The 25,586-nt window shown below is 37.8% G+C and overlaps 1 protein-coding gene across 1 annotated transcript in view; it reads left to right on the top strand.

Annotated features, from left to right (window-relative positions):
• Positions 1-25,586, top strand: part of PARD3B (par-3 family cell polarity regulator beta) — a 1,000,837-nt gene that overhangs the window by 402,013 nt on the left and 573,238 nt on the right. Inside the window, exon 3 of the mRNA XM_029934009.1 lies at positions 9,618-9,789. Within this exon, the coding sequence (XP_029789869.1) occupies positions 9,618-9,789 (172 nt within the window). The remainder of the gene's footprint in view (positions 1-9,617; positions 9,790-25,586) is intronic.

Raw genomic sequence — 25,586 nt, 5'->3', positions numbered from 1 at the left:
TACACCTCCAGTGTGTGCAGAAGGCAGTCTCCCTTTGAATATTTTAATGATCCCGGAACATCTCATTGTTTTTTCTATCAACCTATCAATTCTTTATCTGCCTTTAGAAGGTGGTGGCTTTGTCATCATTCTCTGCAGATGTTTATTATCTGAGAGCTGTTGAGTTGTCTTAAAAGCAGAAAGGCTTCTTTTTTCCCCCTTTAACCAAATAGACTGTTCTATTTGTAGCCAAGTCTCATAAATTAAAATACTTGTCAAAATAAATGAATAGTATGTTTGTTATATTCATGACTTAAAATCACATTTGATTGCTTACTCATTAATCCACAAAATTAAGCAACACACCCTGGATTGCAGTCATTAGTACAAATAAGCAGACTTCTTCTAACAGTCAGATGTAGCAGGGAACACTATACGGTTGTGTTTGTTTCAAAACTAAGTATGTTAAGGCACACATTCGTTTAATAATTTCAAAAGGTCTCCTCTGGAAGAAGGTCAAGTACGTAAATGCAGTCCACCAACAAATGGGATTGGGATCATAATATACTAAGTGGATCTGAGCTGTAACAATTGTAAAATGTAATCTTGCAGTGAGCCTCAGAGATGACAGAAGCTGTTTTGCCCTCTGTGGGAGCGTACGTGGTAAGGGAGGTTACCTTTACTCCCAATTGGATGGAAAAACCAAGGACTCAGGGAGATGGTGTCCACATCCATCTTAATGGCCACATTTGCCCTTTTTCTTGGGTAAAGCAGAGAATGTAAATCATTTCCCCCACTCCCTTCCATGTGGCAAGTACCCACAAGGAGCTGGGGATACAAGGTCAGGTTGTATTTGAATGCTCTCGTCTGTAATACGGGGATAATACTGTTTTTTTCATAAGTTTTCTTACGAAAATGAAATAGAATATGTTAGCACTTAGAACAGGGCCTAGCACATAGCGAGGGCTCGGTAATTATTTGTTATATACGTTTTTTTAGTTTTGTGGCTCATGGTTTCAAGTAGCTTACAGTTCAAGTAAATCAAGATGGTTGTGCTGTGTGACCAGTAATGATAGAGACATGGACAGTGTTGTGGGAACACCATAGAACTGGGTAGAAGGACTTGCACTACATTTTGGAAGCGGTGTGAATAGTAAAGAATTTTAACATGGAGCAAGACCATGCCAGGTTGTATAATGGAAAGCCCACTTCAGCAGTAGTGTTGTGGGTAAATATCAGGGGGCCGGACTAGAAGCCAGGAGCAAATTGAGGCCTTTGCAGTGGAGACGTGATGACCTGGAGAGGCACTGAGGTATTTTGTTGTAATGGAATCATCCCTGCAGATAGAAATCAGCCTTAGATTCCAGTAAGTTACTGCCTTCAAGGATCTGTTGACGAATCTACAGTTGGCTGTGGCAGCGCTGGACCTTGGCCAAGAAATTACCAAAAGGGTGTTCTTGAGAGTATTATGGCTTTGGTTTAGGGTTGAGAACAGAAGCTGTAGAGACGTAGGGAGAAAAAAACTGAGCCAGTAAAATAGGACTTGTGTGAATGTTTACAACATTTTAAAGGTATGTAGGCTTTGTAATTTATGAAATATTTTTCCATGTGCTATTTTATGTTTTCTAGTATCAGATATACTTCCTTAGAAAAGAATACTTTTTCAAGAGTGCAGGTTAGATGTGTGTGATTTAGTGAAGAATAATTTGACGAAAAAGCCATTTGTGTGTATGTGTATCCATGCATTTTAAAACACTATCTTCATTTCCACTAATGTATACTCTCCAAGACCTTAAGAACCCTTGGGATTGGATAAAATTGAGGAATGTCCTGTGATATACAGAGTAAATGGCAAGCAAAACCACTCTGCAAATTGGCATCGTTTTTGAGAGTTCCTCGGCCAGATTAACCCAAGGATCTTCCACTTTCTTGTGTGTCTGTTATTTTGAGTAGATGTAATTCAGAGATCTTGGAAATACTATTCCTGACAAAGCCAGATATATTGAGTTTTTATAATTATCTGACTTTTGTGTTACTTCAGAACGCATGAAACTTCTTTTTGCTTCTTTACCTGTTCACTTTTTCTGCAACTGTCCTGCAGGGCTCTTTGGGATTAGAGCGTGGTTGCTACCACCTGATCTCCATGGAGCCCTTTGCCCGACCACTGTTATGGGTGGTCAGGGGCACAGAGGAAAGTATCTTCAGGCTTTCCTTGTGTATATTAGGTTTTGGTTGTGAAGGTTGTTTCATAAATGGTAAGCTGTTACTACTCAGGAAAGTGAAGAATGAATGTAACAAAAATAAACCCAAGAGGCTCTCAAACTTGAGTCAGTCACAGGAAAAATACAATTCAGGATAACTGTGTTTACTGTCTACCTGACTTCTTAGTGAGCTACTGCATAATTAAAGGTAAACATAGTTTTGGCCAAAGTATCGGTGGTTTTTTAATAGGCCTATTTTTTGTTATTACTAGCCGTGTAGGCAGCTGCTTTTTAAAAAAGTGATAAGAATAAATAGGTTTCTTAGTACAGTTGAATAAATTGTTACTTTCTTTAGCATGAAGCTTAAAGCTGTAAGGTTTGTGAAGGTCCCCATTATAGATTTTCAGTTTGGAGAGGAAATGAAAATTGGTTTTATCTCATTTACTGAATGTCGATTGAACTTTCTGAGAATCAGAGCTGTTACATACTTGCTCTGAGGATGCTAGATCTGATGCTTGCATCTGATGAAGATGCAAATGTGAGCATGCTAATTTTACAAATCTAGATTAAATGCTTTTAGCTAGCTGTCAAAATCCTACAAAGGCAGATCACCTATTTTCAAACCTTTGTTTAAAGCGGCATAAAATTAACTCACATAGCCCATTGTTATTTAGTTACGAGCAGATATGTATACATTTAAATGAAATTCTGCAGTGTTTCACTCTCTTCCCAAAGGTGATAATGTGTTTTCCTGTACTTGTGAAATTGTTGTAATTTCACAGTCTTACTTAGATTTAATTGTGTTTATTAAGATTTGAAACAAATGATTCCAATTTTATTCTGTAGGATCCTGTTTTTTTTCTTTGTCTTTTAATTTTACTTGATGGTTGTTGGTAATATGGAATATGTATGAAACGGTAAAAATAGCAGTATGTTGTTAAATTCAACAGTTTACCCCAAAGAACTCAATATGGCAAATAAGCTTTTCTTAGTAGTACATGAGTGTACTTGACATGTAATTAAAATAGAGCCACATTTCCTAAGTGTAATTACGAATACAAAAAATATATATACTTTTTATAAATTATGTTCTATAGGCATTTGGATGATTCTTTTTGATTTCCTATGTAGGCTAAGAGACTAGCATTCGATTGTATAAACTCAGGCTATAAAAGTGACAGAATATTATAGGTTGATGACAGAGCAAACCACATCATGAATATTGAGGGACTCTACAATAAATACACTTGGTGGCATTTATTATTAAAGTATTTACTTGTCACTGTAGAAACTAAAGGCATTGGTATATTGCTTCAAGCTGCAGGGGAAACAGACAGCACAACCCATGTATTGCTGGGTGGAAGAGTGGGAAAGCGTGTCTAAGGATCGTGTGTTCTTGTGTGGTGAAGAGCAAGGAAAAAAAGAAAAACAAAAATTACCTATTTGATGTGTTTGATCTTGGTACTTTCTCTGTTCCTCTGTCAATCCTGTGATGAAGAGATTAAAGAGAAGCAACAAAGCAGAAACAGAATATGGATAAACAAGTCAAGTGGGTTTTAGTCTGGAAGCCAGAGAATGCTAGCTATGGTAGGAAAAGGAATTAACATTTCACCTTCCATTGTGTGCCAGGCTCTGTGCTAAAGTGTTTAGGCATGTCAGGGATATTATCAAGGAACTTAACATGCTACCTCTATCTGACACACACACAGTCACACACACACACACTCTCCTCTCTCTCTCTCTGTCTCTCTCTCTCTCTCTCTAACATACACGCATGTACACACACCCCTTTACTAGTGATATTGATCATAATAGTCTTACTGTTTACTTATAAAAACAGGTCTGAGTCCTTGTAGAGATATTGATGGTATGAAATTGCAGAGAACACATGACTCTTTTGATCAAGTCTATCATTCAGGGCTCACAGATGTTGTAAATTATCCAAAGTTCTTGCATTTCCTTTCATCTTTGAATTTTTGTTGTTGTTGACTTTTTCATTATTTTGACCTGCACAAGGTGAGTACGAGAAAAAGATGGAAATATTCTCTAAAATGAAGTTTTATATATTTTTTTAAATTGAAGTGAATTCTCTAAAATGAAGTGATATTTTTCCTAGAAGAATCCCAATTTCAGATGTTCTTTCCATATGCCTTCAGGGGTGGCCAGGCGATGCTTGCACCTACCAAAGCCAGTGCCTAACCTTTGAACTGGGAGCACCATCAGCATGGACAGCTGAGATCTAATTATCAAATATCATTTTACATGCTACATTAGTGTGTTTATTCTTACGTGTTTTCCTAAGTCCTATTTAGAAGTTGGGTGTGCTCCTGAAAATTGCACTCCGCCTTGACCTCTCACACAGAGGTATAATACACATGAGATAAATATTGTGCGTTCTCCCGGTGCCTGAATCTTACTGGCATATTAAAGAGAAAATAGTTTCCTATTAAAACAATCACAGAACGCTGGTAGAATGTGAAATGGGAGACATGAAGTTGTGAAAGCTGCACACTAGAATCGTGAGCTTCTGGAATACCATCTCAGGCTACTCTGCTGACTCTGCCTCCCTTTCCATATGCTCTCCAGCTCCAGTGTGCCGCCTGCCCTTCTTCAGAGACGAGATAAGCACATTCTCCCTTTCCAAATTGAGCCTGAAAAAGAAAGAGAACACACATAATCTCTCTTTTAGGAGCGTGACGTGGCAGAAGCAATTTCTCTTTGTGTTGAATAGAAAATGAGAAATTTCTCTCTCCCCCACTACTTCCCTCCCATAGTAACAAAACCAGAACAACAGTAATAATGATGGTAACACTTGGGAGGATCTAATGGGTATATACAGGTTGTTTATATGTGTTCATTTCTTTAAAAAGTACTAATAATTTGCTTATTCTAAAAACACATGAAAAAATCTAGGTAACTTTTAAATTATTGCTACGTTAGGCTTTAGTATTTGTTCTTACCTTAGTTTAGTCATTTTGTTCCAACAAACATATATTCAGTGCCTATTGTGTATACTCACCTATCTAGGCAATAGAGATACAACAAAAAAGACAAAAATCACTGTTTTCTTGGAGCCTATAGTGAGAAAAGACAGGCAATAAATAAGACAAATAAAAAATGAAACATTGAGAGGGCGATAAACGCAATAAAGGAAAAAGAAGGGAGGATAGAAAGTGGCTGTGATGTTGCAATTAAGATCGTGTGGTCAGCAAAAGCCTGGCATTTGAGTAAAGATCAGAAGGATAGGGGAAACCATGCAGTTGTCTGGGGAAGACTCTTTCAGGCAGAGAGAACAGCAAATACAAAGACACTGAGTCAAGGACAAAGAAGAAATCATAGATGGATAGAATCCTGAGAGCAAGGGAGAACATACTCAGAACATGTGGTCAGATATGTCCCAAGGAGCCCATGACCAGAGAGTCCACTGTAAGAACTTGAGCTTCACTCTGACATGGGCAGGTGACTGATCGAAGGAGAGACATGACCCATCTTGTGTTTTAGTAGGATCACTCTGGTGCTGTATTGAGATGGATGGGAACAAGCATGGGTAGAAATAAGACCACAAAGGACATAATGACAGGGATCCAGGGGAGAGATCGTGGTAGCTGGGTCCAAAGTGGTGAGAGTCGAGGGGTGAGAAACATGTAAACTCTGGTTATATTTTGAGATTTGTTCAGAAATTGGATGTGTGTGGAGTGTATGAGAGATGAGGTGAGGGTTGGAAAAAGGCATGAAGTGTTAATATGAGATTTTTCTCCTGAGCAGTTGGAAGGATTGCCGGTAATTTGAATGTAAGAAGATTGAGAAGAGTTTTGGAAGATCATTTTTTCTTTTTTACATATTATGTTAGGTGATCAGCCATATCAACCTGCAGTTCAAGAAGAAGCTCTGGGTTGGGGATTTAAATTTGGAATTTATTAGCATATACTTACATGTACGCCATGATACAAATGAGATGTGAAAACAAAAACAAAATAAAACAAAACACTTAGACATGTTCTTCTTCACATTTTTTAGAGATAAAGAGGAATAAATAAAAAGAAATTTAATGGATGGTCTCAAGAGTTGAAGATGTCCAGGAAGATAAGTCAACAAAATAATTTAAAGAAGAGGCATGATAAACTGTGTCCTAAAATCAAGCCAGATAAGTGGCTTGGGATTTAGCTATCTAAAGATTGGTTTTGACCTTGCTAAGAGCAACTTCCATGGAGTAGAGGGGCAAGAGCCTGACAAGTATGGTCTCAGCAAAGAATGGGAGTAAGAAATTGGAAACTGCTCTGTAGACAGATGTTTCAGATTTTCTTTTTAGGGAAGGTTGAGAAATAGGGTGGTATCTACAGGGTTAACTGAGCCCTGAGAAGGTTTTTTAAATCTTTCTGTTGTTCATTTTTATTTTTGTTTGGGGTGGGAAAGTGAATAGCACATATTTGTGGACCAAACTTCCTGTGTATATCTGGGGATGAGATGCCTAAATATTGACAGAGATCTGTGAGGACAGGCATTTTGACTGGAAATAACGGCTGTGTGAAAAGAGTTTGGATTATGAGGTCTTAGGAAATGTTGGTGTTGCGGCTGGTTGACATGAGAATACAGGCATTGCCGAATGAGAACACAAGGGTTGCCAGGAGATGGATAGAGCAGCAGAAGAGAAAGGCATCCAAATGAAATATTACCTGTTTGCATATGCAAAATGTTTAGGTTACTGTAGTCCCAACAAGGTCAGTGAAAATCTCCCACATGCCATAGAAGTTTAGTTTAGGGGAAACCTTAACAGAAAAGGTGAAATAGAATTTCTTCTTTCATATCCAGTTCTTCTTCTATCATGCCTTCTGTTGAGGAACCAGAACCATGATTTATGTTAATTAACTCATCTCTGTAACACCATCTGCTGGGAACTGTGTTACCTGATAATGTAGGTGTTCTGATGAAGTAAGTAATCTAGCTAATAAGCACTTACAATGTATGATTTAAAGAAATTGTCAGTGTTGAAACAAGTGTGCATATTGTAGATGTTGAAATGCAGACTGCATGGAGAGTTTCTTATCATCCAGCACTAATGGAGCCAAAGACTTTGGGGACCACAGATCCAGGAACTGAATCCTCTTCTTTCCAGGAGTAGATTCTGTTGCATCCATTCATCCTTCCGTCCATCCAATCACTTCTCGGCCTTTTGGCTAAGATCAAGTGTACCATCCGTACATCCAGAGTAGACTCGATGAAGATAACTCCTGTCAGTTGTGGGACTGGGAGACAGACTACGAGATTTGGGGTGCGCCACTTCTCATTATCATCATCTTTGTGATGGGTCATGTATTGCCTTTTCTCTCCATTCTTTATTGTGTTCTTTAGGATATAACATCCACAAATATTTTACAAGATATCCCCTCTTTTTACAGGCTTTCTTTTAGGAAAACAGTCACAGTGTGGTCTGAAACCCTGGGTTAGAAATGAAAAAGACTAGATTCTAGTACCAATTACTATTTTGTCGATCCCTTTGGGAAACAAAACCTCTGCACTATTATGTTCTCTCGTTTGATAAGTAGGTGTACCATTGTTACATATGCTGAAAACTTGTACAGATAGAGTAATATGAAAGAGAGTAAAATATCTTAGGAAAGGTTAATAACAAACATAGATAACGGCATATCTTATGAGTTATTAGTTTTAAGATTGTGTGTCCAAATTAATACTTGATTGTTTTTCTCTTTTCCCCAATATTTAAGGCATATACTAGCAGTTAAGTTAACTGCATATACTAGTAGTTAAGGATGTAGCAAGAGGGAAAAGTAAGGTATTACTCTTCACTAACACAAAATTGTGTTAGAACACACATAATAATCCGCTTCGCCTTGCCGATTGGCAATTAAAATAAATATCACTAAAATGTGTTAGAATTCACCAATATGCAAAACTGAAATTATAATTATGTCACAAAAATAGTGATGAAAATAACACTTCTAGCACATTTTGAAAACTGATATTATTTTCCTTTTCAAGATTTAAAGTTTTAAACTCTTCACTTTGACCAGATGATTAGAAAGATACAGTTCTACTGATTATTTTTTACTAAAATAATCTTCTGCTATTAATCCATTTAAGTCTTCCCTCAAATTGGTTCAAGAGTGCTACCAATTAAAAAATAGTAAATGTATGTGCTCAATTTCAAGAATTAAAAATAATGCCTTGGGAGTAGCATTTCTTTCCTGTGGTAAGAGGATTGTTGGATTTTCCAATTAAAGAAGTCTCCATACTGGAAATGAGGACTCAGTTATGAAAATTATTTCTGAATAGTCCATTTGCATATCCCTAATTGTATTCATTTCTTTTGAAAGACTGTATTTGGAATTTATGATGTTTTGATTGATTACCCCTGCATTTGTGTTATTAATACTATTTCCAGCGAGGTTCCCCTATGAATGGGGCTTTCTTTGCCTTTCCTAAATAAATGCTTGAATCATAAGTAGGTTTGTTTTATATAATGAATGAAAAATATCTAAGGATTCACTAGAAGATTTCAAATTCGCACACACTGTTCTTTCCTGGGCTGACAGTAGCTTCCTCTCACTGCCTAGTATGCACACATTTGGACTTTTCCACATCATTTGAAGACAAGCATGTGAAATTTCTCTATTATGGTGCTGTCTGCTGGCCAAAAATACAGTTTGAACAGGGCTGTCCTCACTGTTGATACACCAGTGCTTGGGCAATTATTGGAACATTTTATTATATTTTTTCCCTTTATGAAAAATGACTTGGAAATAGACAATTAAATGTTTAATATTAATGACAAGAAACAGTTCTCCTATGAAATAAAATTGAGATGAAGATGGTGATAATTTGGTTAGAAGTGCTGATGTTTAGTCTCTTTGGGCTTAGCATTCATTGGACTAAGCCAGTCAGCACAGTGTCGTGAAGGAAGAGAAGAGAATTAAAGGGATGTACAGAAAGGGGAAATCTGCATGCACAAAATGTGGAAATCTACACATTCATTTGTTGTGATCGTGTCTAAAAGGACAGCTGTAATTATGGATTTTATAATATCTAAGCTCTCTGAGACTGGACTGTCCTCTTTTACCAAGTAACCCTGTCCTCAGCTTCTGTGTCTTCAACTTTATTTCTGGAAACACCCTCAAGAATACTCAAGTCCTTTTAGGAACATTGGTGAAGGTGGCAAGGGGAGGGGGGCAGCCATTTCCTTCCTTCAAGAGAGTTAGAGAGTTGGTTTTTCATTTCAAGAATCGACAAACCATTAATTAATTTTGGCTACAGTGTTTTTAGAATTATTGAATGGAGAGTGGTGGGGTCGTAGCATTCAGGTTTGAAGTTTTCAGAGGCCATTTTCTTTAAAATCCAACAAAGATCACAATCAGCGAGATCCAGTGTTGTGTGATAATGCATGTCATACCAAGTAATTAGTGTTGTTGGATTTGTTTGTAGCTGATTGCTGTGTTTGATGAACAAGAACCACTCCACAAGATTGAGAGCCCCGGTGGAAACCCTGCAAGTCCGCAGACCCCAGATGCCTTTGAGACGGAAGTGGCTGCCCAGTTGGCTGCATTTAAACCAGTTGGTGGGGAGATCGAAGTCACCCCTTCTGCTCTGAAATTAGGTATGTGCATTTTCACTTGTATGTTTTCCAGCTGATTGAAATTCATCAGCTTGCTGATTATGAGTTGCTTCTACAATATGACTGATCCTCTTAGTATCTTTCTTTAAAAATCTGGTTTGTCTTTTTTTTAAATCATTTTTACATAGCTCTTTGTCCCTAATGATGCTCAGACAAGTGGATGTGGTTTTTCGTGAATTGCGGGCGAATCTGAATTGCATGCTCTTGAAGTATCATACAGGACAGGCTCGTCCGTAAGCAATGAGGTTTTTCTGTAGCCTTATGAGGATCACTTAAGAAAATGTATCTGAAGAGTGTCATTTGGCAAAAGCTAAGGGTTATCAAGGAGTTTGCACTAGAAATGAAGGTCACTTTCTGTTTCACAGCTACCTTCTTTTTTTCCCCAAATGATGCATCTCAGAGTTTGGAGGAAACATTTGAAATTAATTTCTTAATTTTGTCCTACTCATTTATTCAAGCAAGAACAATCTACCAAGTAATTTTGTTCAGAATTCTTTATTTTTGTTCTGAAGGCATTGGCAGAAAAATAAATATTCTTCTACAGTTTCAGTGAATTTACATCTCCAAGAGAAATGTCAGTTTTTGGTAATAACTCTTAGAGATAAATTTAGGTCAGTTTAACAGCATGAAGCTTTTGAAACTCCACTAACATTTTGGTACTTAAAACAAATTTTCATTCCCGTTGAATGTATGCATATGTTTTGAGACTGCTCTGAGCACCTGTTTTATAGGTTAATTCTCCAGGTAGAAGAACAGAGGCTTTTTCTACTTTGCAAGGGGAATCTTTCCCTTGCAAGCAAAGTATATGCTAAACATCTTAAGGCCTACAGAGTACTAGGGTTTCCCATCTGAAACAAAGTGTTTGATGTAAAGTTTACACACTACAATAGTGAATATCCGTATTCAGTACTAATTTTCTGGAAAACGTCTGTGGTGTCACCTTTATAATAAACCAAGTAGAAATTAACGACATCTACTCTTCATGATTCTCCTGTCTCCTTTGGAAACCCAGCTCAGGAGGCAGTGTGCTGGAGCAGACGACACAGGGCCTTGTGACAGCTTCTCTCCATCCATGGCGAGGTTTGTGGCTTCCACAACCTCACCGCCCTATCATTCATTTGCATAATGGATGCCTTTTTATCCATTATGCAAATGGCATGGGAGGGAAATTAGGCAATAAGGGAAGAGGAAAGGAGAAAATTGCTCTTGCTGTTTTAATATTCTATTTAGAAGCAAGCACTGTGTGGTCTTCAAAAGGCTGAATCTCCAAGGACCCTGTGCTTGGGAATTCTCTTTCACCTTTCTCTTAGGAGCTTTCTTAGGGAAAAAAAGTTTGTTTCTCTTAAGATTTTCAGCTTCTTTTGTTGAACCAACTGAGCAATATAATGTTGAAATCAGGAAGAAAGGTAAGCTAAGGTTCTTTTTCCTTGGAAGTGAATTTTCTGCTTCTTTAATATGAATTTTTGGTGAGAGAGAGAGAGAGAGAGAGAAAACAATCTTGATTAAATGGGGACTACATGCCAAGGGTCAAGCTCAAAGCAGTGCACCAAGTGTCGTCAATCCTTACTCATAACAGCCCATTTCAGCCTCACAGTCCTCAGCTGGGTGCTGTTACTCCCCTCATTTAAGAGAGGAGGAAACAGGCAGATAGTACTTAAGTGATTTATCCAAAATCACATAGTTATTAGGTTGTGAATCCAGCATTTGAGCCCTTTCTGGCTCCAGTGTCAGGAGCAAATTTTCTGTGCTGCCTCTCATGTACTATTTGTAAAAGAATAAATTGATAAGAGTTTTTCTTGGACTTACTTTGTCAATATAAACCAAAACCCTGAAAGTGCTTATTAATCCTTGGCTTCCCATCCTTTTCACGTAGTACTATAGGTTAAATGATGAGATTAGCTAACATTCTTTATTAGGTGGTTGGCGTTGCTTTCTAGCCATTGGATCTGAAGCCCTGATGTCATGTTCAGATCCTCCTTTCTTTCCTGGCAGCCTCACTTTCTTCCGTCATCATGTCCATGACCATCACAGCAGGCCAGAGCTGTATCATCAATCGGATGATTGCAGAGGCCTCAAACTGACCTCACTCTTTACAGGGCCCGCTTTCTCCAGTCCTGCTTCTGTTAGAGCTGCCTCCCTAAATCACAAGCCTGGTCATATAACTCCCTGACTAGCAACTTCCAATGGCATCCTATTGTGTGGAGAGCCATGTCCAAGCTCATTAGCAGGCTGATGCAGATGGTTCCTCAGAATCAGCTGGAGGAATTTGGGCAGGGATGAATGCTGAAAAAATTCATCCCTTATCTATCCTCTCGGGCCCAGGAGATTAAGTACTTTTCATTTCTGTAACCTTAAAAGCAAAGCAAAGCTAACCATTTATCAGGGTTCTCAGAGAAATTAAAGAAGGAAGCAACACAGCCTGCTTGGGTATCTGCCTATTCTGTGTTCCTTTTGTTGCTCTCACGGTGGGGCGTGGTCATGGACGGGGCAGGTGTCATACCAGGATGGAGTGATAGGCAAGGTGGCGGATGCAGTGCTCATGGCTCCCACAAGAGTGTGACCTGGGTGCTATCGGCCCCGCCCTGACATCCAGCTGAGATAAAGGGGGAGGAAGTAGTTGGCAGGGGAGTAGTCTTTGTGTTCCAGTGATTCACCAACACAAGGTGCGTGTAAAATGCCAAACACCAGAGCCCCAGCTCTTCATCTCTACTCCCCACGCTCCTCCCAGAGCCGTTGGAGCTGGTTCTACTCCTCCAGGGGCTCGTTGGCTCAGGCAGGGACAGCAGAAGCGGGCTTATTCTCACTCATTTTCAAGTTCTTGAGACCCATTCAAGAAAATGGGGAATTTAATCATGATCAGCTCACATGCTTATCTCTCCTAATGAGACACAATTTAACAAATAATAGAAATCAAGACATTTTTATGATTAGGTCATGTTAATCACCACAAATTTGCGTTTTATTTGTATCGACATAAAAATATGCTCAATACTCAGTGTACTTTTTATATCATTTTCCAACACAAGATAGTCATCAATAATATTCTGTTAAAAACAAACAACATTCCCTATATGCCTATGGAGTCTTGCCATTCCTGTTTTTTTTTCTTTCAAGATCAAATACTTATGCATAGAATATGCAGCATGTTCATATTTACAGGCTCCTCATGATCCACCTACGTCCTCTCTGCTTGCCTTTATTACTGGGCCATTCTTCCACAGTTACCGTAACCTCCAGGTACCATGAACCACAGGTCATTCCCCAAATTTGCATTATTTTAAGACTCTGTGCTTTTCTAGGTTCTATTCTCTTCACTTTGATCCCCTTTGCCTCTTTTTGTATTTGGTGAATTTGTTTCTACCTTTTTTTTAAAAAAATGGTTAATGTTTATTTATTTTTGAGAGAGCGTGAGCGCAGGAGGGTCAGAGAGAGAGGGAGACACAGAATCCAAAGCAGGCTCCAGGCTCTGAGCTGTCAGCACAGAGCCTGATGTGGGCCTTGTCCTCATGAACCGTGAGATCATGACCTGAGATGCAGTCAGACCCTTAACCGACTGAGCCTGTCAGGCACCCCTCCGCCTTTTTTTTAAAATTCAGTTTAACATTAGTTTATTTTTGAGACAGGGAGAGAGAATGAAAGGGGCAGAGAGAGGGAAAGAGAATCTCAAGCATGCTCCTCACTGTCAGCATGGAGCCCACCACGGGGCTCAGTCTCAGGAATCGTGAGACCATGATCTAGGCTGAAGGAAAGAGTCTGATGCTTAATTGACTGAGACACCAGGTGCTCCTATATCCACCTTTTAAATTCAAGCTCAAATATGACCTTGTTTATAAAGTCTTGTGCACGTCTTTTAGATAGTACAGTGGCTAACAGTAAATAAATTTCTTAATACTTCATTTGGCAATGATGCGTTATAGAGATGAAGTGAAGAAATCTAATACTGACCTAAAAGGGTTCATAGTCTTATACCCTATAAGCTAAAGTTATATATATTTTTTAATGTTTATTTATTATTGAGAGACAGTGACAGAGGACAAGCATGGGAGGGACAGAAGGAGAGGGAGACACAGAATCTTAAGCAGGCTCCAGACTCTGAGCTCTCAGCACAGAGCCCAATGATGAGGGCTCGAACCCACAGACAGTGAGATCTTGACCTGAGCCGAAGTCGGACACTTAACCTGCTGAGCCACTCAGGCGCCTCTATATTTTTATTTTTAAGAGGAATTTTAAATAATTGGGCATCTATATAATCCCAACTTTATTCATTTAAATTATTTTATCCCACTTATTTTCCAGTAGGTTTTCTAATGTAATGCTAAATGACTAAGTCCTCATGTAGAATAATTTGCTAGTTTGGGCTAACACTTGGAGATTCTATGTTTCTGAACTTGGTCCATGCTTTCAACTATATAACCTAGAGATTGCTAGCCTAAAAGTCTATTTAAAAGGAGAGACATGGTAGAACACCACCTGGTAAAACAGCAAAGAATCATATTCACAGAGTCCATTTGGACTTTAAAATCACCTAGCTTAGGGATTTTCCAGGTCTTCTTTGTGGAATCCTATAGTACTTCCTAACATGTTTTGGGATTTCAACAACTACATGATCATGGTTAATTAATAAATGATGTATATCAAGCACTGACATTCCAGGTGCTATTCTAATTTATTCACTTCACTCTGAACAAATAGGATTGGTTTTGCTATCAGGAAAGGAAGGGATGCAGAAGGTTATCGAGTAGGCAACAGAGAGTCCTAACAGCTTTTAGACATCTGACAGTGGAGAAACCGACTTCAGCCGGAGGGAATTCTTAGTGCCCTTGACAGCAACGTTTGTAAAATGCTGGTCTGAAAATAGTTCTGTAGGATTTCATAATTAGCAGTTTTCTGGACAATTGACATTATTTTACAAATAATCAAATAAATGTGTGCTCTGATGTCAAGTAACAAGTTGGGTAAAGAAAGTGAGTTGGAACCCACATCCGCTGCCTTCTAGTACAGCGCTCTTTCAACTACATGACAGCTTTTGGATTAATTGTAGATTTCAATTATCCATGTCTTTTAATACTATATGTGATAAGACACCACCTCATATCCTTTTAGAAGTGAGATAGAGTGTAAATTAATAAATAGATACTGTGAATAGCTGTAAATCAAAAGCTAATAAGGGAATAAAGACCAGAAAATTAAAATGCAGAAAATTTCTTTTAAATCTTTCTGTGAGTTTCAAAAAAAAATGAATTTGCTTCTGTCTCCTCATTCCTTGTAGGTCTGCACATGCACACACACACGCACAAGTGTATGTTTGGGGGAAACTGAATCCAAACCAACATGCTAATGGGATACATGGGTGATTTTTTTCTATACTGTGGATATTGTGTTCTTCTTGCCATTGCAAGTTCCTACTTGGAGGGCTTTGTGTAAATAAGACAAACGAGGACAATTATTTTGAAATTTGGAAGAATAAGTCTTTTAGCTTCCCCCGTGGTTGTTCCTATACTGCCTTTAGATTTGTGGTGCCTGACCTCCTGCTGTTTCTCAGAAGACCTCATGAGATCATGGTCTCAAGGTTGGCCCATCCTTGTCCCTTGAGAACCAGTGATATGGACCTGGTCCCAGACCCTACAGTATTTGATCTTGTTGTGTTCCCAGCTGAATCATTTAACCTATATCTATCAGGACCACGTTTTAACAAAAAAATAAATCAGGACACATCTATCATTTCCATAGAAGTGAATATTCTGGGCTGAGACCATCCAGGTCACTTTGTGATGTGTAATCACCATGTTTCTAGGCCCACAGTTTTTTCATCTATAAAACACACCTTGTTTGCCTTAATGGTCTATGATTTTTTTAGGAGAATTTCATTCATTCTAAAGCTGAATTTGAATTTGAGACCATGTGTCTGTCAATTTCTGTCCCATGGCCCCAATTCATTAGTAGTTTTATCTTGGACTTTTTGATAATTTTTTTTCAGTACTTCTTGACTAAAACTTGCCACGTTGGGTCCAAGCTTCAGTGAGAAAACATTTTCTTTAGTTATAAAATTATTTTAGCAATGTAATTTAAACAGTGTGTCAGGATAAAACATATTTGGAACTTAGCTGTTGCTAGTCTTGTGATCTATGTTACCCAGATATAAAGCAATCTGATTAAAGTTTGGAGTTGAAATGGTGTTAGCTTTATTCTCCTCTTGTGTGTTAAACTTTGAAGATGAGCTTACTTTCTATTTGAAAGTGATTCTTTTTGAGACTTGAAAGCTGAAAGGTGCCTCAGATGCTTTATTGTTTCCGTGTGTGTGTTTGTGCTTCAAAACTGAAATGGAAATTATGATTGTGTTTGTTATAATGTAATTATTTTCAAAACATTGCGATTCCCTCTCTTTATTTTCAGTAGTTCTCAGAAAATATATATATATATATAGCCATAGATTACCATGGGAAATTGTGACCATTTTTCTATCTGATTTTGACTAATTTACTGCATAAGGGAAACATATGGGAACGTTTGTCTGATTTTTTAAGGAAACCAAATCCCTTTATGGCACTGATCTTCAGGAAAAAATAAAGAAGGGGGACGTTTATTCCTTTAATTAGGCTGCAGTGTGTAAGTGGCTGCTGTGCCTGTGATGTGAGTTTGACTGTTGGCATTGGACCCTAGACAAACACAGTCACGCCACACACATCGCAGAACGAAAGCTCCGCGCCGAGCTGGGCTTCTCTCAGAGCCTTTGAATTCTGACTACAACGTGCACAAGCATGTGCGGGCTCCCTGTTGCTGGAAGCTTTCTGCTGCGAGCTGTGAAACCAGAGTTGAACTTACCAGGCAACTGAGGTCGTTTTCTTGGACGACTCCATACGTCGTAATTTGGTCACCGAATTTCATCTTCTTTGTTTCCTGTTGGAGCTGATCATTCAAAAGTTAACAGCTATAGAATAGTTTTTCTTTCTCTTCTTTTCTTTTTTTTTCTTCCCTGTGAGCCTGGTACTTTCTTCCCGTGCAGGCTTGCATGAATGATGTTGTAATTAGCTATGGTAACCTTGCCGGCCCATCATCAATCAGTCACGGCCATAGAGGCAACAGAGTGCGTGCATGCTTTCTGCTACTACAGGGACTCAGTCAGGACTGAGGAGGTCACAGCGTTTCTAACCCATTTCCGGCATCATCCTTCTTTTCCTATTCTTTTGGTTTTTACTTGTTTGTTTTCAGAGTAGGTGAAAGTTGCCAAGAGGTGGGGGGGGGGGACAGATTATGTATCAAATATTTAAAACATGTTTAGTGCTCTGGATAAAGGCCTGAAGTACTAGGTTGAATGAAAGAATAAAATCAATACCTAAAGACCAGCTACCCATAACAAATATTAAAAGGTAATCACGCACAGCAGTAACTTCTGTTTGTGGTCGTGAAGGAGAAATGTGAAAAGCCACTCAAGCAAGAACTTTTCAGCACACTTGGCGTTCCCTTTTCTGAGCAGCTGCGGGTGAATGGTTGATGCAGGCATACTTCATAACAGGCAATCAGTTTGTCACATTTTGTAAAATAACAGTGAGATTTGCTTGAAAATGTTCTGTATTCTTAGAAACGTCTCTTAAGTGAGATACTATATATTAAATTATAGATGGAATGTTAAAGAAGAAAAAATATCACCATGATCCTCAGCGAACTATTATTTTCATTCTTCTGTTTTCTGTCTAGTTTATCTTTGTATTTTGTCTTAATTTCTTTTTTACTATCTGCTTCAGTTTTCCTATTGTCTTTGTAATTTTGTGTGCTATAGCTAATCGCTAAATGTAAGTACTTAAATTGTCACTAAGTTAGTTGTACTCTGTGGAAATAAACTAGTAATGGGGGATTGCTTTTAGCCATTTATCAAAAAATGTAAGATAGTACATAAAAGCCGAGTTTTTACTCTTGTTCTTTTCCAGCTTTAATTTTCTAAGGTGATTATATGACCTCAAAACACAAAAAACAAAAAACGTAAGTTCACCATCTCCCCTTTGGCCTCTTGCTGACGCTGGACCCTCACCGAGGCAGAGCCTACAAATCCTCTCACAAGCAAGTGGAATGGAAGGTCACCTTCCTACTGCTCACTTGATGTTAGACCCCTGCGTTTTCAAGCTTCTTTAGCACACTGCACTTAATAGTAAGTCTGGTGAGACCGTATTTGCAGAGGTCTAGTCCCTGAGTAGTGAAAATATTGTCAGCCATACTGTCATATTCAACTCTTTATAGTTCCTTGGGCCACTGATAAAATCATTTGTAGTTTGTCCTTTTAACAAAAGAAAGGGGACCCCCTCCCACACCCACGAGTCTCTTCTTCTTCCCTCTTCACCAACCATTAAAACCGCCATCTTCCTTTCTTATGACCCGTCACCCACCACCTCTTTTCTGTACAGGTGCTCTGGGAAAGCCAAACAGGACCAGGCAGAATGGCCCTCCGTTCTCTAGACAGAAGTGCTACTTTTCAGAGCCTTGTTGAGTTTCGCATGTCTGTTTCAAAATGCTTTGAAATTACTTATTTATATTAAACGTCCTTAACAATATGACTCAGATTTTTAAATATATAAGTCTTTGTAACCATACATTACATATCTCATAAATTTCTAATCACACCTAAACAAATTATTTATGATAATTATGCTGATTTACTCTTGCATTGTGAAATTCAAGAATCTTGCTAATAATTCAGTATACGGTAAAGCCTCAGTTACATGAACAACTTAAATGTAAGATTTTGACGTTGGTAGTTGTGGGGGGGACACGTGTGCACATGTGGGTATATACGTGTGTGTGTGTGTGTGTGCCGATCCCTGCACACAAGATTTTCTTTTCCTCCCCTTTCTGCCCATCTGGACAGAAAGGGGAGGGGAAGAAAATCCACTAATTTAATTATTCACAGAAGATCCATCTTATGGACAAGTCACTCACTTGGACACGCTTTTATGACTGACCCAGGATTTTCTCATTTGCTTTATCTGATAAAGCCGTATGATGAATTATGACCCGATATACACACATTTGGTTAGTTCCTTGCTCTATACCCATTTTGAAATTTTACTAAGGTATTGATGTGGCTAAGTGAAGGTAAGACATACTGAAGCAGCTTGATCTCTTCATTCACACATCCCAACGTGATAAAGAAAAGTGACAGCTTCTGCTTAGCAATTGCCATATGAAGAGCTACCCCTATTGTGTTTACCCTTCTTAAAATGTTTACTAGATAAAAGAAGACAACTTCCCAGATATCACTACTGTCCTCTGTCAATTTGTCATTGAAACAGTGCATCTATTGTATGGTACACTGAAAATGGTGCTCATTCTGTTTATTTATGGAGTTAATGGGAAAATCTTGATAGCTATCAGAAAATACAGGTAACCCTCAAAAATTACCAGAAAAATTCAGATCACTGCTCTGTATAATTACGAGATCTATTAAACTCTTCAAATTCCTTTACAGATGGAAGAAATTTGGGCCTTCATTTTTTTTCCTGTGTGTAAAATTAAAGGAAATTATGTGGTACAACATGCTTATTTTCTTTTTGTTTATGTAGAAGGCTCGGCTGTGATTACTTAATGCATGTGTGTGGAATATGACATGATCAAGGAAAAGAAGTTTGAAAGCTTTCTGCCTAACCACAACCTCTTTAAAATCATAGCTCTTGTATTTGGTGTTTTAAGATAATATTGGACAAGAGAAGCCATCACCTCACTGTCCATGTTTCTTAAAACTATCAATAAGAGTGGCATTTCTGTATATTTTTGTGCTGTTTGTTCTGAAAAATGACATGGATAGCAGAAACTGAAAGGCTTTGTGGCATCTGGTTCTATGGAGCCGTGATGATCAATTAAACTCTCCTTGTGTTTTTAAAACAAATAGACTTTCTGCCCCAGAGACCTTAAAGCATGAGGGAAACTTTGTATTTTAGTCACAGTTCAGGAATAATGTCCTTTGACCTCAAGACTTTAGTTGGGTGCTACAATTAACTGCCCTCCTGGCAGAGAACTTAGCCTTTGCATGGCTAACATCTGCTCTTTTCCATGACTGGGCTTAAGAACATGGCTGTGGAAATCAGTATATCTGATGTCATTGCTATAGAAGATGGTGACGTGCCTGTCACTGACTTCAGGTAATCAATAATTATTTATTGCTGGCTCAATAGATGAGAAGTATTATGCTAGGCTACCAGAGGAATATAAAGTAGCACCAGCCATGAACTTATTCCCAAGCAGCTTGCAATCTAGTTGACTTAAAATAAATTACTGGGTGAATCTTCTAACTTGGTTTTTATAATTTACAACTCTTGTTATAATAACACAGAGCATACAACTATAAAACCTCATGGTTAGAAAAGGTCTTACCTCATAAGTAGATTTAAATGTGCACAGAAAACTTAATTGTGTGCCATTAGTCATGTGTCTCCCCAAAGCTTAGTTAATTGTCTTTTATTAGGGTTTTTGTTTGGTAGAGAGGTACTAGAAATAATAAAATTATAAGTTTGTAGTCTATTTGTGATTCTACAGTATTCATTTACAATTTTGGGCACTGTTAGTTTTATCTCTTTCTTTTTAATTTTTAATGTCTTTTATTTATTTTTGAGTGACAGAGAGTACGAGCAGGGGAGGGTCAGAGAGAGAGGGAGACACAGAATCTGAAGCAGGCTCCAGGCTCTGAGCTAGCTGTCAGCACAGAGCCCAATGCAGGGCTCGAACCCACGAACCATGAGATCATGACCTGAGCTGAAGCCAGACGCTTAACTGACTGAGCCACCCAGGCGCCCCTCGTTTTATCTCTTATTAGGTGACCAGAAACCAGTAGGATCTCAAGTCTTACCATTACCACTCACAGTGTCCTGTACTGCCCAAGGAAGGTCTCCAAAGACCTACTGGGTGATGAATGAATATCCATGCATCTATCTAACCATCCTTCTTCCCATTGACACTCCAGTCAAATGCATTCTTTTAACTCTAGATAGTGAAGTTGAAGACCAGACTTCTACCCTGGTGAGTTCAGTAAATGCACTGTTCAGAAGAATTCATTGTGCCCTAGACAGGAGGTAGATGTCAGTGACCCACTCCTTGCTTCCTTTTTACTGAGTACCATCTAAATTACTGGCTGGACGCCTATGGCTGGACTTCTGATCTTTTCTTCTCCAAATCTGTAGGCTATACCTTAGCCTGATTTATTTATATGATACAGAGACGTCAAGTTCTATTTTCAGTCTCTCTGTTCTTACTCAAAACACCATGTTCTAGTTAAATGTCCAAACTGTCTAAACATGATTGTCCTATATGTGAATTCATCTACATTGCAAGTTGTATTAAGAAGGAGCACCTTGGGCATCTTAAAAGATTTCCTTAGAGAATTTTAGAGAATGAATTTTGTGTGTTTTCTTTTTTTTCAGGCCAACCATCACCTTCTTCAAAAACCTAGTCAAAAATTAATTTTCTTTAGAAGACCTTCCTTGACTACCTTGTTGTTCTGTTCTTTGGTTCATAGTTGCTATGAATATGATGTGATAATGTTCTGTCTTTACAAGCTGAAAACTTATGTGAGGCTAGGCAAAATTCTTGTCTATAATTTGTGTCCTCTTAAAACTAGGCTCTCTTCTTAGTACCCAAAATGTAACCTCAATATGTTTGATATTGTTTTTTTCTCTAGTATCTTAATGAACAAGTATGCAACATGCTAATTCCAAAAATATAATATGTAAATATATTTACCAAAGTGTAGTATAGAAATTAAGAGTACAAGCATAGTCAAATATGGCTCTGCTCCTTACAAACTAGATGATCATAGACAAGTTATTTAACCTCACTGTGTCTCAATTTCTTCTATAAAATCTCTGTCTCTATGTATATATTACCCATTATGTATATATATATATTCCCATTACATATATATATATACACACACACACATACACAAAATACATTACATTTATACGTGTGTGTATATACACATATATATTTAGAGAGAGAGTGAGAGAGAGTAAGTGAGTTGTGGGCATCAAAAGAATATATATATATGTCACATATATATATATAATATATATCATAATAGTGTCTGCCATGTAATAAGTGGTAAGTCACTATTTTATCATTAATTATATTTTTGATCATTTGGCAGAAAATTATAAAATCTTGTGTTTAAGTAGTTAATATTTTGGTTTGGTTTTTTGTTGTCTCTTTTTTCCACTTTCCACTCATGACACCATATTCTGTCTTTCTCATAAAGTAGATTCTGGTCATTTTATACCTTCTCCTAAGCCATAAAATTAAATTTGTTTTCCTCTCTTCAGGCTTAGAAGATAAACATTAAAATGATTTATTAAAGCTAAAAGAATACTCAGGAACACTAATCAAAATCATGTATTGCTGCAAAGTTTTTAAATAATACCTCTGTGCTTGTTTTTAGAGATTTGTAGAAGCATAATTGCTTTGATTCTTTTTATCTTAACTCAGGTATTTACTTTCATGTCCTCACCCTGATTTTTCATAAGAATTTTCTTTTACAGTTGGTAAGTGCATACTGTTTATATTTGACAGTACCTTTACACGAGGGAGTAAGAATTTATTTGTAATGTTGCACTCAATCCAGCTGACCTAGATCACTGTATCAGTCAGGGTGCCAACAAGAAACAGATGGCATGTTCAAAGGTATATTTGAAGACAATTTCATAATGAAATTATTCATGAAAGTGAAGCACTCAAGTCCTGAAAAGATTGGAGAGCCCTTTCAGCTAAAGCCTGAAAGTAGCAAAAGGAGAAAATTCCTATCAATCTGGTGAGAGCTGCAGATGTGGAGGAGAGGTCCTTAGAGGATCAGAACCTGCGATCAAAGGTCGTCCAGTACAGCCACTTTCAAAGATGGAGCTGGCAGAGAGGGGACACAGTAAGGAAAAACATCCTAATATCTACCTCCTTCTACCCTCTGATATCTGGCTGTTTTTTCCTAATGGCCAAACCCAACAGGCAGCAAGAGGGAAACTGGCCAGGGTGGTGGACTGAGTTCCTGAATGGAAGTCGGCCCCTGGGCAGCCAGAACAGGGCTTAGAAGACTGGGAAGTGGCTCTGAATAGCATGTGGAGATCACTCAGCACAAATATCTAGTCTGTGTCTCTGAGGTGACTTTCTTTTTCGAATAAGATGCTGGTATAGATTAAAAATGCTTTAAAATAACAGTTGATTATATGGTTGGTATAGAGCTTATCTATTAAGCTCTATTTCTATTTGAATATAGAAATCAAGTAGAAATTAAAATATACTTTTTTCTCAAGGTGTTCACAATTCAGTACAATAGTTCTCATTCTTTTTGTTTATTTTTTTAAGTTGAGACATAACATGGGTAATATTTATATATACCATGCACTGAAACCTAGTACTTACCTTTATGAAATATGCCTGTCTTAGTATAGTTCCACCACCTTTATAACTAAAGCAGTAAAGCACATCACCTTCCAGTTGCCAAAACGTAGGTTACATACACTTCTTTGTGTCTTCTCCTTCCCAAACAGAAGTCATTTCACAGAAATGACAGTTGTAAGTAAAAATAAAGGGAGAGGAATAGATTCATAAAGTCACCGAAAATGGAAGGTAAATAGAATGAGAGTAATAGATGGCTCAGACTGATAGGCTGCCCTAGTGTAAAGTCTTTCTCTTTGGCATGGAGGGTTGGGCTGGGGCGGAGGTGGACAGCCTGATGGCCTGCCTTCCTGTTCGGGTCTGTTAAAGTGAGACCTGTCAGTGAACATGCTTTAAAACAACTGAAGCTACATGTTATTCCTGTGCAACTGAGTACTTCATACAGATATACATACAAGTGGGCAACCACCACTCACCAGATGTCTAAGAGGACAACTCAAGAAATGATGCTAGAATAGAATTGACAAGACAGTCATAGAGGAAACAAACAATCTGGAGAAGCAACCTTACCAAATACCAAGATTTATAAAGTTATAGCAATTGATTCATTGTGGTTTTGGCACAAGAAGAGATGAATGGCATAAGAGAGAAATTGGTAGAAACGTACCCTTTTAGACAGTTATTTGTTTGATGTCAGATTTGACATTGTGCACTGGGAAAGAGATGATGCTGAATCAATTGAATATCCATATGGAAAAAAAATAATCATCTTAACCCCTACCTCACACCTTCTACAAAAATCAGTGCAGGGCAGATTGTTTTTGCCATTCCTTTATATATAGATCTACAAACAAACTGTGAAGACAGCCTGAGGGATATATGCATTCCTTTAGAGTTAGGCTTATTTTTAATACAGGATATTTAAAGTGCTAGGCATAGAAAACTTTTGATGAACTGGATTGTGCTAAAGAACTTCTGCCCATTAAATGATACTATTAAAAAAGAGAAAAAAAGTTATAAACTCTGAGAAGACATTACAATACGTATATCTGACAAAAGACCATGCCCAAAGAATATAAAAACGTCCAGACATTAAGAGAAAAGCAGACAACTCAAAGAATAGAAATGAACTTCAACAAGGCATTTCATATAATATATACAGTTGAGTGGCCAGTAAATACATACATGAAGTTTCAATTTCATTAATCTTCAAGGAAGACACGTTGAAACGATATTGCAAAATTGGCAGCAAAATAATGCAGTATTGGTTTATAGCTGAAAATATAAAGTAAATAGACATGTGTTCATACTGATATAAATAAATGATTTCTTGAATAAATAAATAAAGGTGGTAGTGGTGGTGATGAGGAACAAATTTTCCTTAGACAAGAGTTCCAAATAATATACATACATATTCCTTCCCCCTTAAGTGTGAAGTGAGCTTGATTCCTTACTTATAAGTGTAGGCTATAGAGAAAAGAAAGTAATAAGGGTACAGTGGTGAAACCTGGCCACTTCTACCTGATCCAGCTGGTCAAGATTACCATCACCAGGGAGAAGGCAGCTGACACCTATGATGTGACGAGCAGAGCTCTTCCCCTCAGTGGTGGTCTTGCCCCAAATTTATAACCTCAGGTTAATCTTGAGAAAAACATTAGATGAACCCAAATTGAAGATATTGCACAAAATGTCTGACCAGTCCTCTTTGCGACTGCCAAGGTCATGAACAACAAGGACAAACTGAGAAACTGTCACAGACCAGAGGAGACTTGATGAGTAATGACAGTGTGGTATTCTGGATTGATCCTGAAACAGAAAACAACATTAGTGAGAAATCCCAACTGTAACTTAGTAACAATCCTGTGGCTATAACTCATTAGTTTTGACATATGTACCAAAGTTATGTAAGATGTTAACATAGGAAAAACTGAATACTCTGTACTATCTTAGCAATGTTTTATAAATTTAGAGTCCAAAATAAAAAGTTTGCTTAAATTTTTTTTCAATATAGGATCACAAGTCCATAAATTACTAAAATGAAAAGACAATACCAGGTGTTGGCAAGTAACTAGAACTCTCATACACTCTGCATCATCTATAACTCTGCCATTTCCGTTTTAGTTAAACTAGGTAGTTCTCCGCAAAAAGTACACATGTTTGCTAAAAGATGCCACACGGGATCCCTGATCTTCTTAGTCCCTAACTGAAAACAACTCAAGTGTCCATTAATGATAAAATGGTAAATAGGTTGTGGAATATTCGTATAATAGAATACTTTGCAAATATGAGATTGAACTAGCTGTTGCAACAAAAACACCTTGAAAGACACACAAAAGAGAGTGTATATTCATGTTAATATCATTGTCTTCCACAGTGGGGTGGTGAGAGATAGGTGGGACCATCCAGGCCAAGCAAGT

The sequence above is a fragment of the Suricata suricatta genome, chromosome 3, assembly GCF_006229205.1.
Source record: "Suricata suricatta isolate VVHF042 chromosome 3, meerkat_22Aug2017_6uvM2_HiC, whole genome shotgun sequence".
Classification (NCBI taxonomy): Eukaryota; Metazoa; Chordata; class Mammalia; order Carnivora; family Herpestidae; genus Suricata; species Suricata suricatta.
This window is presented reverse-complemented; position numbering and strand designations above follow the sequence as displayed.